This window comes from Marmota monax, unplaced genomic scaffold (assembly GCF_021218885.2).
Source record: "Marmota monax isolate L192 unplaced genomic scaffold, Marmota_monax_Labrador192_F-V1.1 WCK01_AAM20220418_F8-fsc00002, whole genome shotgun sequence".
Lineage (NCBI taxonomy): Eukaryota > Metazoa > Chordata > Mammalia > Rodentia > Sciuridae > Marmota > Marmota monax.
Genome location: NW_026693571.1, coordinates 39,712,157 through 39,733,219, shown reverse-complemented (window position 1 = coordinate 39,733,219; position 21,063 = coordinate 39,712,157). Strand labels below are relative to the sequence as shown.

General features: G+C 40.5%; 1 protein-coding gene across 7 annotated transcripts in view; it reads right to left on the bottom strand.

The window, feature by feature from the left end:
• The window catches only part of Sh3d19 (SH3 domain containing 19), a 181,970-nt gene that overhangs the window by 21,860 nt on the left and 139,047 nt on the right, over positions 1-21,063 (bottom strand). For 6 of the 7 annotated variants that reach the window (XM_058583919.1, XM_058583918.1, XM_058583922.1 and 3 more), the window contains 4 exons: positions 17,564-17,671; positions 11,466-11,578; positions 5,902-5,963; positions 4,383-4,647 (listed from right to left, as the gene is read on the bottom strand). In XM_058583919.1, the coding sequence (XP_058439902.1) occupies positions 4,383-4,647; positions 5,902-5,963; positions 11,466-11,578; positions 17,564-17,671 (548 nt within the window). The remainder of the gene's footprint in view (positions 1-4,382; positions 4,648-5,901; positions 5,964-11,465; positions 11,579-17,563; positions 17,672-21,063) is intronic. The other variant, XM_058583921.1, reaches the window with a different exon arrangement.

The window sequence follows — 21,063 nt, the reverse complement described above, 5'->3', positions numbered from 1 at the left end:
ACCATCACCTACAGTGATAATGAAATGGCCACCCGAGGCCACCTCTGCAAGCTTGTAGCACAAGATGAGAAGGTGATGTTTAAAGTGGAAACACTTTGGACATTATAAAAGAATAACACCTCATTTTTTAGCTTTCGTTTTTTAAGGATAGCTTTGGGGCATGTACCTCATGGTTAACATCAGTGTGTTCTGAAAGAGGAAGGACGAGAGGACAGTTGGATAACGCTGTACCAATACAGACAGAATAAGTAACACAACTTTTCTTATGTGAACTGAACTTAGAATTTTCACAACCAGCTGCAACTGGCTGACCGTGTATTTTTCTCTGCTCCACAAAATACAAATTCTTAGTTTCTTAAGCAAATCTTCTAAGATAAACTGCCTTCTAAGAAGAATTGAATGAGATTATAAAAATGAAAATAAAACGGTAAAACAAAATACTTTACTTGGGTTGAATGACTAGTGGGAATTATTTTTTATATATTTGACATTAACTAACAGTGAAAACTGGACGCTCTTTAAAAAATATCCCTCTAGGGCTGGGGATGTGGCTCAAGTGGTAGTGTGCTTGCCTAGCATGCGTGAGACATTGGGTTTGATTCTTAGCACTACATAAATGTAAAATAAAGATATTGTATCCATCTAAAACTTAAAAAAAAAATCCATCTATGAATTGTTTGACAGCATGTTTCTTGCTAAACAAATGACATTTAACAATCTTTGTATCTTCCCAGGCTCCAAATAAATATATATATTTAGTTGTCGGTGGACCTTTGTTTTATTTATTTATTTATAGGTGGTGCTGGGGATCGAACCCAGTACCTCACACATGCTAGGCAAGTGCTATCACTGAGCTACAGCCCCAGCCCAGGCTCCACAAATTTGTTAGGCTTAAAATGTGACTCAAGGTTGTTGGGTTACAAAATGACGATTGCACTAAGCTTACATCTTAAAGGAAGTGTGTGTGTGTGTGTGTGTGTGTGTTTAATGTCACATTTAACATTTATAGGACCCCCTTTAAAATCATTACCCATTCTGCTGGAAAATGGATCTCTGGCACTTTGGCAAACATGTTTATATTATTTAAAAAACATAAATGGCTCCCACAGTTGGGAGTTCACAAGTGAGTGCTCCGGCTTTCACAAGTAAGGTCACAAGTGATCCTGCACCATGGAAGGTGGCAAAATACCCCAGTCAGTATGTGCAGCAGAGTGATTAGGGTGGCAGAGGCCAGCCTCAAGTCATTCATTCTAAAAATGGAACAGAATGCTACTGTAATTTTCATTCTGGTTAAGATAACTTTCCTAATAAAAAACTTGGGGCTGCAATATAATTAATAGTTCTATGAGATGTGCCGCCATGTGTGATATGAAGGCTGTACAACATTAATTCCTTCCGCTGGGTCTGCTCATCTGATGGTCCTCTCATCAAGAGGAGTGATAATCTTCATCTGGGACACGTGAACTCTGCCTGTCCCGTCTCCCTTCTGGCATTCCAGGTAATTATTTTCTGCCTGCTTCAGCATCACAAGTACGTCCCCACACTGGAAGGTACAATACCACTCTCTGAAGCAATTATTATTTAATAAAACATTATTACTTTTCCACATTTTAATCTTTGGAGCCTAAAGCATTTAATAATGTGTAATAGCAGTAACAGAGGCCGGCGATTTTTCACACCCATCAGTAAAGAAAGAGCTCCACTTTACCTTACGAGAGAGTTCTCCAGGGTTTTGTGGGACAATGTCTTCATTGGCAATTCCATGAGGCACAGACAGCTTAAATGAAAACCATTCACGATCAAGGAGCCTCCTCACGAGCTGCTGATTGTTGAGGGACTCGGCGTGTGTGCCTCAGCTCTCCTGATCAGGCTACCTCACACCTGGATGGAGGGGGGCCTGCGCGTCTCCTGGACTTTCAAGTTCATGGGAGGTGAGGTGGAGCCCAGGGGACCACCAGGGCTGCATGTGGCCTAAAGTTCCCTTAATAACTAACAACTAAGAAGTTCCTTTCTACAGGGAAGGTCCACCAAGTCCCCTGGGGGTCTGACCTTGCCGCCTATCAAAGCCCATCTTTAATTCAGAGTTCTCAAAATGACTGCCTTCTTAAACACGGAAAGGGTGGCTGCCTGGGCCCTTGGGTCACTCAAGAACAAAGATAGGGAAGTGTGCGGGTGTGGCCCTGTAAGGCTGGGTGGAGCAGCATGACTTCCAGACATCTCCTTGGTGTCCCAGGATTCCCTGCTAGCAATTTAATGGTAGGGTAGCCATGGAAAAAAATGAGGGAAAATTTAAGGAATTATTTCCTTAGGAGACACACCATTCTCATCATACCATCATGTTACATGTATTGATTTCTTTTGAGTTCTTTAAATACTTTATTGGTATGCAGTTATACTGAGTAAGGGATCCTAACAGAATGTCCAAAGCAAGTAGAGTCTTTACAATTGGTAACACTGTGTTCATAATATGGCCTAATGGTTAGGAGCAGGGGGTCAGAGCTAGTTATCTACGTTCAAATCTTGGTTCCACCACTGGCTGGCTTCTTTCTCATCTTATTGTCCTCATTTGTACAATGAGGAATAATAATTTTATCAACTCACAAGGTTGATGGGAAGAATAAACGAGCACTTTACCTATATAAAACCTTCGAACAGTGCCTGGCTCATAATCAGTACTCAATACCCATCAGCTACTGTTTTGTTTTTTTGTTGTTGTTGTTGACACTTTGGATATAACACCAGGAGTGATTTACCACTGAGCCACATCCCTTCCTCTTTTGTTTTGTTTTTTAGTTTGAGACAGGGTTTCACTAAGCTGTTGAGGCTGGCCTTGTATTTGCAATCCTCCTGCCTCAGCCTCCTGAGCTGAGTTTCGAGGATTACAGATGTGTGCCCCTGGCTCAGCTATTGTTTTTATTATCAACAACCTATCCCCTCAAATACCTTTGGGTTTTTTTCTTTTTTAATATTTATTTTTTAGTTGTAGTTGGGCACAATGTTTTATTTTATTTATTTATTTTATGTGGTGCTGAGGATCGAACCCAGGGCCTTGCACACACTAGCCACACACTCTACTGCTGAGCCACAATCCCAGTCCATGGGTTTTGTTTTTGGTGGTCTCAGGGATCAAACCCAGGGCCTCACACATGCTAGGCAGGTTCCCTACATCTCTGGTACCACCTGTGAGTTTTGGCAATTAAAGTTTCATTGATTTAAATGAATATGAATATATATGAATAGTCTACCTCCTCATCTGTCTATTCCTTTTTCAAAGGAGGATTAAAAAACAAATTAGGGCTGGGATCGTGGCTAAACGGTAGAGCACTTGCCTAGCATGGGCGTGACCCGGGTTCAATTTTCAGCACCACATAAAAATAAAGGCATTGTGTGGTGTCCATATACAAAAAAAAAAAAGATTCTCTCTCTTAAAAAAAAAAAAATTAACAAAACCCCGAATGACTTAAAGTAAAAGAAAATTCCTGACTCAATGATGGAAACATGGAACAAGACAAAATAATTAACTAATGTTCCTGTTAAGAGCTACTCTATCACTAATTGTTTAAAAAGAACAAACAGTCCTGATTTCCTCATCATTTTAATATTTTAAAGATTTTATCAGATTAACCTGACCAAAGGAGAGACCACATCAACGCTATTTTTCATCTATGAGAAATGGAAGCAGAAGTCACTTGAGAAAAACGTTAGTATCTTACCTATTGATAAAAACTGCTAACTAGTAGCTATTAAAGGTTCCAGTATAATTAGACTTTAAAAAATGAAAAAAAAAAAAAAGTGGGAAATCCACCCACCTTAATAAAAACTTCACTTCAACTTCATTTTAAAATGTACTCAGGGGACTGGGCACAGTGGTGTACACCTGTAATCCCAGTGGCTCAGGAGGCCAAGGCAGGAGAATATCAAAAGCAAGGCAACTTAGTGAGGCCTTGTCTCTAAATAAAATACAAGACATGGCTGGGGATGTGGCTCAGTGGTCAAGTGCCCCTGAGTTCAGTCTCCAGTACCCCCCACCCCCCAAATTTACTCAGTGGGCAAAGTTGCTTAAGATGTAAACTCTATCAAGATATAACTCTCTGTCAGTCACTCCTATTAGCATAACCTACAGGGTCAGGTTTTTGAGTTTCACTTGGTCAACACCTTACAACCACCGTGTGGCCTGCTTCCTCTTCCCCTGTGTTTCTCCTACTAATGAAACCCTGCTTTCAAAGCCTAGGTGGTGTTCTGGTCAACTTATCTAAAGCACTCTTAGGGTCAAGGAACAATTTCCTATTTGTTTCACCATCTTTTTCTATGGAATAATGGATTTTAAAATATATTGTAGAACAAACCTCTTGACCACAAACATTTTTAAAAGCCCAACTTACCATGTATTTTCTGTACAGAGGATGTCCTGGTTTGGGACGAGGGGGTAGCACCGGATCTTGACTTTTAAAGATATGACTCTTGGCTTTTGAGAGCCCAGATGCCAAGTGACTTTGTTTTTTCTGAAGATCCATGTCAGAAGAGGACCGACTAAAAGGCAGTTTTTTATTTGATGTTCGGGTTGCAGGAAGTTTTGGGGGAGGTGGCCTCTCGGGGGCTCCTTTGGGAGGAGGCCGTCTAGCTGGAGTAGGTTTTCCATTAACGGGTCTGAAAGTCAATGGGAAGTCAGGAGTCAGTGTCTTGATCAGTATTAGGTTCCATTCTGTCCTTTCCTATAGGTGTATACACACACATACACACACACACACATACACACACACACAAGACACCTCACAGCTTTCTGCAAGTGGAATGCAATTTACTGAAACCTGCAGGGTATGCTATTTTTGAGCAAATGACTGCTGCATTAAACATTATATTATTAGAGGAAATGCCATGATGTTCCAGGTTCCTGTTATCTTGCACCAGAGATTCATTAGTTCAAGACAAACAAGCATTTACTATCACGAGCTCTCTGAGGCCCTGACTGCTCTTAAACACACCATGACTATTTCAGGAAGCTAAGCACTTTTCCACCGAAGTCTGAGATGAAAAGCTTATAATAAGATATCAGGTATGTGTGCTGGGGGCTTGCATGTGATTAGAAAAGGAACATCAAAACCCCCTGATGTTCATCTGGTAGGAGTTACTATTGAGACTAACTTAGATTAACATAAAGAAAATTCATTTTGAAAATGGGAGAGGACAACTCTTAGGTTGAAAGCTTTTTCTTAAAAACTATGATAGAAATAAATTTCAACATGGCAGTGTCTTCTGGTAGCATTATAGCCTTTTGTTCAGACAGTTCTGGAGCTCAGAAAGCAGGTCACCTCTGAATTCACAAAGCCTGTGTCCCTTTACAGATGCCCCGAACCAGGCCTGTCTCTCTTAACTGGGAGGGTGTGTGTGTGTGTGTGTGTGTGTGTGTGTGTGTGTGTGTTCCAGAAGTGGGGTTGTTGTAGGTTTGGAAAGGAGCCTTGTTCATTTGTTTGAGGAAAAGTAAAAGAAATCCACATTTGTGCTCTGCAAAATTTTGGACTATGTTAAAAGAAAAAGGAGCAGAGATTCCTCTAACCTGCTGTCAGAAGCAGACTGTAGGCTGGTAGCTGGGGTGAATTTGTGGGTTTATTTTATCTCTAAACAAAGATCTGAGACCAACAATACTTGGTCTGGATGATACAAAAAGATCGTCAGGTCTCTGAGTCATTCATTTTATTTTACTTTATTTTTTGGTACCAACCACATCTCCAGTTCCCCTTTTTAAAAAATGTTTTATCTTGAGACAGGATCTCACTAAGTTGCTGAGGCTGACTTTGAACTTGCAATCCTCCTGCCTCAGCCTCCTGAGCTGCTGGGATTACAGGTGCACACCACAGTGCCCGGCTCATTCATTTTTCTCTAACTTTTCCCACACTTCCTTACCTTGGTGGCAACCTTGGGGGTCCTCGCACAAAACCTCCGGTCTCACCAGCTTGGTTGGATTCCTACAAGGATCAGAGGAGAATTTTTAGCCAACATTAACCTAAAAAAGAACTTGTCAAGAGGAACTTTAGAGAATTTAGCTGGGTCTGAAAGTGTAAATGTAGCTCAGTTATTGAAAATAGCAGAAAAGAATTTTTGATCTTAAATAATATTAACTCACTATTTACTCCACACTATTCATGTCCTAATACAAGTGAAAACACCCAGCAGAGGAAACCAAGGCATCTCCTGTTGTGGACCAGAACCAGACAACAGCACTGCAGGGCCACGCACCAGGTGATTCATGAGATATTAGGGGATGACATTTACATCATGGTGGGTCACACAGTAACAAAGTAAGCAGGCACCATAGGAAGTAAACAAACACATGACCCTTGTTAATCCCAATTACACAGATGAAACACTGCTCCTGAGTCTGAACACCTACTAATTGAAGTGGTTATTAGTTGTTTTATAGGCAGATCCTATCTCATCACTGGATGGTTTCGACATTTTGCAAAACTGAAGAGGCGAGAATTAAAAGCAGCCAGAGGCATGGCCCAAAGGGCACTCACACCACCAGGCCACCGTAGATGGATGGGCTAAGAGTTTTATAGGGAAGAGTAAAGGGGAACAATGTGAAAAATTAAAGATGGATGTAACCTGACCATAGATGAGAGAAACTGGAAGCACATAGAGATTAACAGGAAGACTTTCCCAGGGGAAGGGACTCAAGCTGCTGCTTAAACAGGTCTTCTGAACAGGGCATAGCCCAAGCATTGGAGAATGAGCACAACTCACAGAAATATCTTCAGATCTCCTGTTGAGTGACAAGCTAAAAGATCTCAAAGCCAAACTCAAAAAACAAAACAAAACAAACAAACAAAAAAAACCCTCACTAAATTCTTCTAATTAATTGTCTCCTTTTTAAAATCAGAACTGGAAAATTTCCAACTAAAACCTACTTTTCCTCTCCCACTTTCTAAGACCCCAACACAATACACAAGAAATATTCTAAGACATCATAGGGAAAATTTGTTAGTCCTTTAAAATTATACTTTCTTTTTTTTTTTTGTAAAGGGGTTTAATTATAGCTTGGGAATCTCTGGGCTAATTCAGACTGTTTTCTTCCTTCATATCCTATAAATAAGTTAAAACTCACTTTCATGATTTTAAATTCACATGGAATATAACTTTCCCTTAAAAATCACATGATTAGGGACTGGGGTTGTGGCTCAGTGGTAGAGTGCTTGCCTAGCATGCGTGAGGCATTGGGTTCGACCCTCAGCACCACATTAAAAAAAAAATAATAAGCAAAATAAAGGTATTGTGTTCATCTACAACTAAAAAAGAAATTCTTTTAAAAAAAATCACATGATTAAGTTCCAATAATGGTGATCATTTAAACATATTTCAATGTTTTAAAATCCCATTTTTAAAGACAAATTAAGCTTGCCTTAAAACTTGGTTTCACTAATGAGTTCAGTTAATGTAGAGAGGCGAGTCACCAGTTCATAAACCCTGAAATATTCCAGAATATAATCCATGCCTTATAAATACACTGTTGTCTATATTTCTTCCTGGCAGATAACGCTATGATACTTGAAAAGGCATTTACTTCTTTGGTCATCTTTAAAATTAAGTCAAACAGGGGCTGGCATTGTAGCTCAGTGGCAGAGCGCTTGAGTAGCAATTATGAGGCACTGGGTTCGATCCTCATCACCACATAAAAATAAAATAAATAAATCTAACTAAATATATATTTATATCTATATCTAACTATATATATATACATATATACATAAATCAAAGCAAAAAAACTCAAACAGATAGGGAGAAACTTTTATTACTTTTTTTTTTAACATTATAGTTGTATACCTTAACAAGGAGAAATCTCAAAAGAATATCAATGTATGAACTTGACAGGGAAAGGCAAGGATGATGTATTGTAATAAATACACAGCATATGGTCCTAAATCGGTGTCAAATATTACCTGCAGTTTCCCCTGGGTGGTGGTTTTGTTTTGTTTTCTTTTGCTCTTTTGTGATTCTAGGGATTGAACCCAAGTCCTTGAGCATGCAAATGTTCTACCACTGACTCCCAGACCCACGGTGATAATTTTGTGGGAAATCTTAAGTACTTTTTAATTTCTCAATTTTCTGCAGTGAGCAAATTTTAAATCGGAATAAAAAAAGGCAGTACATCCAAACTCCTCAAGGACATCAGGCACATCTTGAAAGGCACCGCTACGTCTGATATACTCCAAATGCGGCACCGCTACGTCTGATATACTCCAAATGCCAAGAACACAGGGACAGTTCCCCCCAGAGCCACTGTCTTTGTGTTTGCTCAAGCATGGGCTTGTGCCCAGGTTCTGCTGACAGTCTTTGGAAGATTATCGATTAGGGACTTCCTTCTCTTCAGCATTCCACGCATACTTCAAAGCCTCTCTGTACTTGCTCTGTGGAAATTTTTCTCTAGTCTGACATCCCTGGACTTTGGCAGTTGATGTGTCTGGATAAGCATTTCAGTTCCTGGCAAATTTGTTTTTTCTGCTTGTATTGTGTCTGTAGAAATCTTTTTGTTCATCGGCATTAGAATCACACTTTAACTTCAAAATAATTCCCCAGTATTTTTGTGGTATTTTAAAAAGACAAAGATTTCTCCTGAGACCACACTCTTGTGTGCTCTTGTGTGGGGGAATTACTAAGCAGCCTCTATAGATGTATTTCTTCTAAGAACTTAGGCTGCTTATGTTCTGAATTCAAAATCAGCCTGTTTCCTCCCACAGACCCTTCTGAGCTACATGACTGACACATACATACTCTGCACTCTCAGCTGACTCTCCTCCTGTACCTGTGGGTAGCTTCCCTGGGGATGCTTTGAGAGCCTGCGTGCCCAGGGGCAGCAGGGCACACAGAGGCATCTGCTTTGACTGGCAGAAGGGCTCCAGTGGCCCTGCCGCTCCTCACTTAAATGGAGTCCTTCACCATTTAAGTGAAGAAGGCGAGGACTGGCAACTGCAGCCATCTTACCCGAGATGGAAAGTTCCCCAGTATTCATGGCAGGAGAAACAGCAGAGGGTTTTTGTTGTATGCCATTAAAAAACGCAGTTGGCAAAGACCACGCCTCTTTTCCTGGGTTGCTACACTGATGAAATATTCTTTCTAGAGACCCTCATATCCACATTTTAATCTTTAGGGCCTCTGGTCTAAAATTCATTCAGTATTCATAATTCTCAAACAAAAGGAATTTCTTAAGCATCTATGTGACTCTGTCTCTAGAAGTCTGTACACGTGACTTCAGGCAAATCACTGAATGTCGGAGGCCGCCCTGAACAGGAGCTAAGCACACGTCTTTAAGTCTGGAGTAAGGAGCTGGCATTCATGTGGACTCACCTCTGCTTGCAGCAGGTACAGCTCAGGGATTGGGTGTCCCCGATGGGGCTGAGTTACACCCCCCTGTTTGTTGTAATAGAACAATTTTTTGGATGGAGTGTTCTATCAACAGCTCCCCTCAATAAACAGGGCTTCAGATTGTGCTCCCCCACCCCGCCTGCCTCCGGTGTTCTTCTCTTGTCCCCTCGGGGGACCTTACATCTGAGGCGGAGAAGCTGTCCTGAAACCACCCAAGAAAAAGGTACTTTCTGTGTCTGGGTAATCTGTTTGCCCAGATTCACCCAAGTGACCCTGGTTCCACAGCCCGCGCTGGACAGGGGTTACAATTGAACTTGTGTCTGTTCTGTTTTTCTTTCATACTCAGTTTATTTATTATGTATGTATTTAGGAAAATACAGACCTGCTCCAACCCTATAAACAGTGGAGGATGGGACTTTCCTCATGTTATGATTGTGAGGAACAAACACAACTATGCCTCTAGTGTCTCCCCAGATGGTTTCGTTTATTCCAACTTCCTTTTCTTGTTTTTCTAAAACATGGGAGTTGCTTGGCGACTGCTTAACACCCAATATAATAATTATTTCAATAGAGCTTTGTCACTCACAAAACCCATGACATCACTTCCTGAATGATATATACACTACTCATCACCCTCTCGCTCCCTTTTTAACACTTTGAGAGTAGAAACCCATAACCCTCTCAAGCAGCTGTCCCTCCATGGAAGTGGGAGACTTTCTCATTCAACAATAGTATGGTAGGGGCCCTACTATCCTCTTTGGGGTTTCCTTGGCCCAATTTTTTTTTTTTTTTTGTACCAGGGATTTAACCCAGGGGTACTTAACCACTGAGACATATCCCTAGCCTTTTTTTTTTTTTTTAAGATTTATTTATTCTTATTTTTCTATGATTTTTAAAATATATTTTATACATTGTATATTTGCATTATGTATTTTTTGTATATTTTTATTTATATAAGACAGAAGAATGCATTACAATTCTTATTACACTAATAAAGCACAATTTTTCATATCTTTGGTTGTATACACAGTAATATTCACACCAATTCAATGCCTAGCCCTTTTTATTTTTTAATTTTGACAAGGGTCTTGACAAATTGCTTAGGGCCTTGCTAAGTTGCTGAGGCTGCCACTGAACTTGCTATCCACCTATCTCAGCCTCCTAAGCCACTGGGATTATAGGCGTGCACCATCACTCCTGGCTTGGCCTGGTTTTTTCAATATCTTTATTTTATTATTATGTGATGCTGAGGATCAAATCCAGTGCCTCACGCATGCCAGGCGAGCACGCTACCACTTGAGCCACATCCCAAGCCCTTGGCCCAGTTTTAATAAAAAATGATTACCAACATTCTGAAAGTACAAATGACCACTGAATTTTAATTCATTCTACAGAAAATCTCCTTTAACTTGGTATTGACTAATTTAATCTCTCCTTCAAAGAAATGTCTCTTTCTAGATGATTAGATGGGTTTGCCTGCATGATAGGCATAGTGTAAACCTATTACAAAATTTGAACTGAAAATGTGGTTCAAAGAGTTTAAGAATTGATTTCTTTTGAAACAAGTCTTAAAGATCATCTATCGCATAAAAATTTGTAAAAATATATGAGGAATCATTGAGGTTATAATAAAAATATATATACATCATCTTAACATATGTACAGTAAAGCACTAATTTAAAAAACATTTTTCTCTTTAATTTCACATTAAAAAAGTCTTTGGGTAATTATCTTAAAATTATGCCACCAGTTGGGTATTTTAAATAAAAGCTGACAATCTGGCTAAATCCACTTCCACAAATATTAAAGGTTTTCCCAGATTTTAAATAACTTCCTCATTATTAGCATCATTTAAAAGACAATGTCATTACATTGGTACAATATAGGTTACTTTATAGTGAAGTATAACGAATTAGCCTAATCCCTCTGTAGGGACTTCTAAAATATTGAACATCGCATGGGATTTGGCAACTGGTTTCTAATAAAAGTATTTTTTTCAATATGACCAGTAGTAAAATCATCTAGACACTAGCTGAATATTTAACATTGGTGCACAGCTCTGTCTTCAACATAACATACTCTACACAACACAATCGACAGCCACTCACCAAGTTTCTAGATCTGTCAGCATTACTGGGTTTTCCAGGTACTGTGCTGTACGTGTTTCCAATAGGTTTTTCAGCTGGGAGTGGAGGTGGGCTTTGCGGATCCTCATGTAAACCTGGAAAAAACAGTAATTCATCAGTAATGCCTAGTCTGGCATTCCAAAGAATGAAATGATTGCAGCTTGATTCCTTAGAAAAATGGCTAACACAGAAGAGCCACATACAGGACGGACAGAAATCGATGTGTTGGTCAACACCAGTTACTTTTATTATATATTTTAGAGAGAGTGAAAATAATACTAAATAATTACAACAGCAGCTAGCATTTGTGGAGAAACGTCTATGTTCCTGGCATTAACTCAAGGCAACTTTATTTGAATATATTTCTTCAGCCAACTTCTATGTGCTAGATTTATCTAGTCTACTAGCTAGTTGCCACATGTAGGAATTTAATGTAAATGAAATAAAATGAAAATTTCATTCTTCAGTTGCATTAGTCAAAAAAGATGGTGGCTTCCCTCCCTCCCTCCTTCCCTTTTTTATGGTCCTGGGCTTGAAACTTAGGGTGTGTACATGCTAGGCAAGCACTGTATCACTGAGCTACATCCCCAGCCCTATTTCTATTTTCAGATAGGGTCTTGCTAAGTTTGCCAGGTTGGCTTCAAACTTGCAATCCTCCTGTCTCAGCCTCCACAGGCAGCAACCCTGTCCCTGGCCCACTCTGTTCAAGGACTCAACAGTCACCGGTGGTGAAGGGCTACCGTACAGATACAGAACATTTCCATCTCTGCAGAAAGATCTAGTAGACAGTGTGGTGCTAGATGAATAGATTATCTAATTTACTGATGAAGAAAGAAAATACATGAGCTATCCAAGGTCTTAATGTCAGTGTTTTGTTTTGGTTTTGGCTCTTGAACCTTAAAGCCTGACTCGTTCTAATAAGACATGATCTTTAACAGGAGGTGTATCTAACCCACTCCCATCCACAAGTAAATAAATGTTTTCTAATTTTTTAGCTCTAGATTAATGAGCATAGTTAGCCTCAATTAAAAACAATACCTTTACATTCCAAACCACATCCTTATCTCAGTAACAATGTGCTCCCAACTTATTTTAAAAGAAAGCAAAGACAACCAGATATAAAGAGTGACAGCTAATTAAAATCTGCGTGCAAAACTGCCTGAGGAGGGGATGACCGTAACACACCAAAGGAGGCCAAGGCCACTTTTTACAGTATTGGGTTTGGACCCTGAAAGGATATGGGAATTTCCTATTTTTTTTTTTTTCAAATGAACACTTTCTACTGCCATTTCACACGAAAAACCTATAACAAGAGGATGATTTGTCAGGTTCCTGTTTCATCCACAGACAGGAAAACATTCTCCAAGGGAAGAAAATACCCAGGCCAGCTGCTAGGAAAACAATGATTTAGAGACAGGCAAGTGTTCTCGGTGAGAGGCAGAGCCGCCCTGGGAATTAAGATCCAGGCAGACACATCCAACTTAGTCACCAGCTATTTCCCCCCCAGGCTGGAGGACACTGCACAGGCTAGGCAGCATTCTGCCACTAGGCGGTCCCCAGCCCTGAAGGCAGTCACCATTTTGAAGACATTCCCCTTGCTGTACTTTCCCTATTCAAAAGGACAATGAATCACATTTAGCATATGACACTGTTGTTAGAAATATTTAAAAGTACAAAGTCGAAATAGGGAAGCAGTAAAGAGGGAGTTTCTAGGCAGGAAGGGCCACCCCAGGGTGTACCTGGGCTGTGAAAGGAGAATTCTGCTTTGACATTGCATGCAGCCAGCCAAAGGTATCACTAAGAAAAGAGTGGCCACTGATCGGAGATCTGAAAGAATGGGGAGGGAGGGAGCCATGCAGATATCTGGGAAAAGAATGTCTTGGTTAGAATAACAGGTCCTAAGGAGAAGAGCTGATGGGTTCAGAGAATATCAAGGACTTCTGAACCACAGTGTTCCTTTCTTCCCCGGTCCACTCTAAGTTCTTCAGATACCCAAAGTCTTGTTCTTTTTTCTCTGCAGCATATACACATTGCCTGGTTTCTGTTAGATGTATGTATCATTCATTTGTTCATTTTTCAGTACTAAAGATTGAACCCAGGGTGATCTATCACCAAGCTACATCTGTAGTCTTTTTTTTTTTTTCTTTTTTAATTTTAAGACAGGGCCTTGCTAAGTTGCCAAGGATGGCCTCAAACTTGCCTTAGCCTCCTCGGTAGCTAGGATTACCACCACACCTGCCACAAGCAACTCCTTAGAAACCATCTTGGAGCAGGGCGCAGTGGCGTGTGTCTATAATCCCGGTGGCTTGGGAGGCTGAGGCAGGAGGATCGTGAGTGAGTTCAAAGCCAGCCTCAGCTAAAGCGAAGTGCTCAGCAACTCAGTGAGACCCTGTGTTTGAATAAAACACAAAATAGGACTGGAGAATGTGGCTCAGTGGTCAAGTGCCTCTGACTGAGTTCAATCCTTGGTACCTCCTACAAAAAAAATACCCACCATCTTGGCATGTCAGCTCCTCACATTTAGCACACGGCGTTCAACTTTCTCACAGTTCCTGGAGTTCCATGGGGAGATTAAAGTTTCTGCCCTGGTATAGCCAGTTGAGAGGTGTGCAGAAAAGGTCACTACAGCCCTTAATTGGTGTCTGGGAACTTGGACTTTGGGACAGTTCCCATGATTCCCAGAACTGAGAAAATACAAGAATATGTTTCATGTGGAACACCTGCTTTCCTTCTGGGAATCTGAAATTTCAGTACATGTCAAGATTTCTAGGGGTGCCTATGGAACCAGCCTCCACTCATGACCCTCTGATGAACATCTCTGGTTCACAACACTTCACATGTGTTGTCACAACTCCTTGTAGGGAGGGTTAACTTATCCTGTGTGACGTCACTAACAAAAGACTCGGATGTTTGTGCCAGGGTTCCTCCAGGTCTCACACCATTTACCTTTCCCTTTGCTGATTTTGCCTCATACTTTCCCCTTCTCCTCCCCTGTACCAGGGACAGAACCCAGGGCTTTGCACAATCTGGGCAAGAGCTCACCACCGAGCTACATCCCCGGGCCCTGATTCTGCCTCATACACTTTTGCTGTAATAAATCATAGCCACGAACATGACTATGTTATGTCCTGTGAGTCTTCCTATCAAAATGTCAAACCTGGCATCTTAAAGGACACAACACAACAGGAGAATAAATTTAAGGATAAAAGTTGTTTTGCTTAAGACCCACGTGGGCTTCTGGAAATATTTACTATCATTATATTTCACTGTGCCTGTTAAAATCCAGAGTGCATTTAATAAGGTAACAGCAAACAGGCAAACAGCCTGATGAGCTATCATTTACTGATTTCTGAGCTCTATGACACTGTCAAAAGAAATATACCACCTGTTCTTTAACTCACACTACAATATAAGAAGTGAGAAACCACCAGAATTTGAGATCCTTGACTTTTTCTCCTCCTCATTGTTCACAGCAACTCAGTTCAATCTTCTAGCTACTGGACTGAGAGCCGTCAGTTAATGGCAAAACCATCAAGAGACAAAACCATTGTGTATAAACGCCACATTTTTTTTATCCATTCGTCTATTGAAGGGCATCTAGGTTGGTTCCACAGTCTTGCTATTGTGAATTGTGCTGCTATGAACATCGATGTAGCAGTGTCCCTGTAGCATGCTTTTTTTAGGTCTTTAGGGAATAGACCGAGAAGGGGAATAGCTGGGTCAAATGGTGGCTCCATTCCCAGCTTTCCAAGAAATCTCCATACTGCTTTCCAAATTGGCTGCACCAATTTGCAGTCCCACCAGCAATGTACAAGTGTATACCCTTTTCCCCACATCCTCACCAGCACTTGTTGTTGTTTGACTTCATAATGGCTGCCAATCTTACTGGAGTGAGATGGTATCTTAGGGTGGTTTTGATTTGCATTTCTCTGACTGCTAGAGATGGTGAGCATTTTTTCATGTACTTGTTGATTGATTAAAAAATGACAAAATCATAGAATTTGCAGGGAAATGGATGGCATTAGAGCAGATTATGCTAAGTGAAGCTAGCCAATCCCTAAAAAACAAATGCCAAATGTCTTCTTTGATATAAGGAGAGTAACTAAGAACAGAGTAGGGTCGAAGAGCATGAGAAGAAGATTAACATTAAACAGGGATGAGAGGTGGGAGGGAAAGGGAGAGAGAAGGGAAATTGCATGGAAATGGAAGGAGACCCTCAGGGTTATACAAAAGTACATACAAGAGGAAGTGAGGGGAAAGGGAAAAATAATACAAGGGGGACAAATGAATGACAGTAGAGGGGGCAGATAGAGAAGAGGGGAGGGGAGGGGAGGGGAGGGGAGGGGGGATAGTAGAGGATAGGAAAGGCAGCAGAACACAACAGACACTAGTATGGCAATATGTAAATCAATGGATGTGTAACTGATGTGATTCTGCAATCTGTATATGGGGTAAAAATGGGAGTTCATAACCCAGTTGAATCAAAGTGTGAAATATGATATATCAAGAACTATGTAATGTTTTGAACAACCAACAATAAAAAATTTAAAAAATAAAAATAAAAAAAGAGACAAAACCAATAATTCTTCTTGGTAGTGCTTCACAGAAAAAACCAACCCCTAAAATAAAGTGCATGCCAGCAAGACAGTACTGGGCTGGAACAGGTTGAAGACCTGGGCGCGCGTGCGCGCGCGCGCGCGCACACACACACACACACACACGCAATTCTACCCATACTTAAAAAATCTCTGGGGCCTAAAATGAACAGTTTTGGCCTTTTGGCTTTTCCATTACAATAAATGTCAAATTTCGCTCTCTCTTTATTTTATTATTTTTTTTGCAGTGCTGGGGATCAAACCCAGGGGCTTGTGCCTAGTAGGCAAGCACACTACTACTGAGCTACATCCCCAGCCCTAAATGTCACTTTTTTTTTTTAAGGTACTGACTATTGAACCCAGGGACGCTTAACCACTGAGCCACATCCACAGCCCTTTTTTATATTTTACTTAGAGACAGGGTCTCACTAAGTTGCTGAGCCTGGCTTTGGACTGGGATCTGCCTGCCTCAGCTTCCTGAGATGCAGGGATTACAGGCGTGCGCCACTTTTTCTTTTCTTTCTTTCTTTTTCTTTAAAAATTTTTTAAAAATATTTATTTTTAGTTTTTGGAAGACACATCATCTTTATTTTATTTTTATGTGGTGCTGAGGATCGAACCCAGTGCCACGCGCATGCCAGGCGAGCGCGCTACCGCTTGAGCCACATCCCCAGCCCTCTTTTTAAAAATTTTTAAAAATTTGTTCTAATTTGTTATACATGACGGAAGAATGCATTTAAATTCATTGTACACAAATGGAGCACAACTTTTCATTCATCTGGTTATACACAATGTAGTCGTAACACATGTGCAGTCATCCATGTACCTAAGGTAATGATGTTCATCTCATCCCACCATCTTTCCTGCCCCCATGCCCCCTCCCCTCCCCTCCTCATATTTCTTTTTGAAGTACTTGTTAAAGCTCATACAGAATTTCATCTATTGCACTACTTAAAAATCAAATGAAAAAATCAACTAAAAATGCATGGAGTAATTTAAAAGTACTATTCCTTGCAATGGAGCCATCATAAGAAGAAAGAAGGAATTTTCATCCATTGTTATATGCTTTTAAAGCTTTTGTATACAGCTTTTCACACAATTCACACATAGCCATATTTAAATGATGCTGATTGGAAAAATACACCCCTGATGAAATCATACAACTTCATTTGCTATTAGTTTCAATTACTTTCCCCTCAACCTTTACCAGAGGCACCAACATGGGATACTACAATTGTTCTGAGACTTACATTCTCCATGCAGTCTCTCTGTGTAAACACAACCTTACGTAAAAATGAAATTCAAATTTACTGTGCTAATTCTGCAAAGAATTGAGAGAAAACACCTTGCTTTTGAATGTCCATGACTATGAATAATAAATAGCAAGTTACCAATAATTTCAAAAGCAGACATGGATAAATTAGCATATATATTCTCCCAGGCTCTTGGAAATGCAAATAAATATGAAGGCGGAGAAGTGCTTACATTTTCCTGGTTTGGCTGGAATTCGAATTACAGTGGGCTTCCTGGCGGCTGCTGGTTGAATTGCTCTTTCTTTCGTTGGTTCAGTTTTTGTGGGGAGCTGAAAGGGATCTAATGGAAAACATAGTTTATTTTGCATGTTTTAGTTAACACGAACTCAAACAAAAAACCTCATTCATAATTTACGAGTCATATTTTTCATGCCCCAGGGAAAACTATTCATGGATAAACAAAATCTCGGTTTACAGAGACAAAAACAAAGTTGGAGCTCATAAAAGGAAATAATTTAGTGCTCTGTAAATAATTCATAGGGCTTTTCTTCCTCTGTGATGAGAGAGGTCCAGGACAATCCTGAATTATGTAAAGCGAGCTTTCAGGGGAGTGTAATCATTTCATTTCATAAGTGTCTGCCTGAAAATGAGGGGCAACTGAAATGAGACCATCTTTCCAAACCATAAACCCTCCCGGATCCCCCAGGAAGGAAGAGTTCTTCTCTCCTACCTCGCTGTGCATAAACTGACATAGTTACCCAAAGTACCACTAAGGCCTTCCTCCTCCAGCACCCTGTCCAGCGTGGGAAAGGGGCAGCCTTGGACTTGAACTACTGTTCAGTAAGTTCTACACTCCAGTGACAGAACACAAAAAATGTTTTATTCCAGAAATAAAATAAAGACATCTCCTTTCAAGTATTTAATTTTGGGGCAAGGATACGTGACAGCATTTTACCATCTTTACTGATTTATTTTAAATGGATAGTATGTACCTAGGGAAAGTATTTAAAACAAAAACATAACTATAAAACTTTTTTTCTTAACAGAAGGAAATGGACTTTTTGATTTTCTTTTCTCTTTTAAGAATTTAACCTGGGTTGGGGATGTGGCTCAAGCAGCAGTAGCGCGCTCGTCTGGCATGTGTGTGGCCCGGGTTCGATCCTCAGCACCACATACAAAAACAAAGATGTTGTGTCCGCCGAAAACTAAAAAATAGATATTAAAATTCTCTCTCTCTCAAAAAAAAAAAAAGAATTTAACTTTTATTTTTTATTTGTTTTTTTATATATAGGATTGAACCCAGTGCCTCGCATGTGCTAGGTAAGTGCTCTGCCACTGAGCGACAAGCCCAGCCCTGGACTTTTTCCTTAATGTAAATATTCTTTTCAGTGGTTTGGGGAAATGACTGTAATTTTTTTTTTTTTAAAGATTGGAAATGTAAAAATAAATAGATGAGCAAAAGTAAAATAAGATGCTTATAATTGTCGATTTGAATTGTCAACTTAATTGGATTAAGGGATGCCAAGGATTAAGAGTATTATGGGAGGGGTTGGGGCTGTAGCTCAATGGTACAGCACCTGCCTCACACGTGTGAGGCCCTGGGTTTGATCCTCCACACCACATAAAAATAAACACATAAAGATACGTGCCCATCTACAACTAAAAAAAAAAGTAATTTGGGTGTGTCAATGAGGTGTGTCTTGGAATGACTGGCATGTGGGATAGCCAACTAAAGTGGAGACTCTCCCTAAGCATGGGCAGCACCAATCAGTAGGATGATGGCTTGGATGGAATAAAAGTTGGAAGAACAAGGAAGCAGATGCAAGATGCAAGATGCAAGCTTGATTCTTCTTGAAGGGGCTCTTGACTGCTACTGTGATCCTCTGAGGATATCGGACTCTTGCTTCTTCACTGTTTCAAAGTGGACTCTGCCAGTGATTCCCCAGAAGCCTTCAGCCTCAGACCACTGTAGCACTGTTGATCCTGTTGTTCTGGGGCTCCAGCCTCTAGGACTGTGTGGCTACTGGTTCTTCTGGCTCTCCAGACTGCAGATGGCCATTGTGGACCATCCAGCTTCTGGTTGCATGAGCCAACCTAATAAGTCCCTTTTTTTTTTTTTTTTAAATAATTACACTTCGTGTTGATTCTTTTCCTCTAGAGAACCCTGACTAATACAATGCTCTATAGTGAATGCTCTTACAGATGTCAGGCCTTAGGAGGCTGACGGCCCTTATTACACCAGAGACAGAACTGTGCGTGCTGTAACTTGGCACTGCTCTGTGGATCTGGTCTACAGGGAGGTGCCCCCTCTACCAGCACTCCACGCTCCTGTGGCGAGCAGCTTTCAGGTTCTGCCTGTGATGCCCCGCAGCTCATAAGCCTTTTGCTGCAGGACACACAAAGAGCTGATCTAAGAATAAGCCCTTTCAGCAATATGACCCTTCCCTTTCCCTTCCACCTGGCTCTCAGGCAATCACACCATTATGCACCCTACAAATAGCATCATTTGCTGGCCACTTGCTTGACTTTTTTGGGGGGGTGGCGGGTACTGTGTACTGAACCTAAGGGCTTTTAACCACTGAGCCACATCCCCACAATTATTATTTTTCATTTTGAGACAGGGTCTTGCTAACTTGTTTAAGACCTCCCAAAGTTGCTGAGGCTGGCCTTGAACTTGAGATCCTCCTGCCTACGCCTCCCTGGATACTGGGATTACACTGCACCCAACACTCACATGTTTGCTTATTTGGTCTTAGTATCAGTGGTAGGTAGGGAGTTAGGATGATAAAGTACAAGCCTATTTTATGTTTAATCTTCCACTTAGGTTAGGTCTCCAGATTATGTGTTAGCTAAGATGATTATTATTAGGCTACTATGAAAAAAATATTAGCTGACCCCTTGATGAAAACCCATCGGCTCACAAATGAGGTGAATTCTAAGTTCAGAAAACCAGTTTAAGGTTTGGGGGTATAATTCAGTGGCAAAGCACCGCCTAGCATTTGTGAGCCCCTGGGTTCGACTCCCAGCACCACTAAATGAAAGAAAGGTAGGCAGAGGCAGGCAGGCAGGCAATTTAAGATAGCAAAAGAACATCATCAAACTAAAAATAAAAGATTCTATTATAGTACAATTTTCTCCCACTGAAACCTACGTCCCCCAAGAAACAAAGCTCTTGCTTTGAGGTTTAGCCAAATTCCTTGACTTAATTTTTTATTTTGTGATCATATTATTTTTTTACTTCAAAGTAATGTTGTAAAAAAATATGAAGCAATAATATGTATCATAGAGAAACACTCGCAACCTCATCTCTGTAGTAATAGTCATGTCTAAAATTTGGTATGTCTGTCCAGAGATTTTTCTATATTATCTCTATTATTATGCAGATATTTTGAAAAACAAATGTAGGACCATTTTATATCAATTTCTTTGCAGTTTGCTTTTGCACGATTGTTCATGTAGTGTGACTGGGTGCCTGCAACATACTGAACACTATTCAAGAGCTGGGGATGTACTGGAGAACAAAGGAAAGACTATGTCATCATGGAGCTTCTGTTGGAGTGGGGAGGTGGAGATAGAGATAACTAACAGTAAATATAATAGGTCAACAATTTGTGGGGCACACAGGAAGGTGAGAAGCACTATTGAAAAAGGAAAACGTAGAGCAAGTGGAAGGACCTCAGGTGTGGACAGAAGAGAAACAAGTTAAGGTTTGGATTTTACATAGCCTCCAAA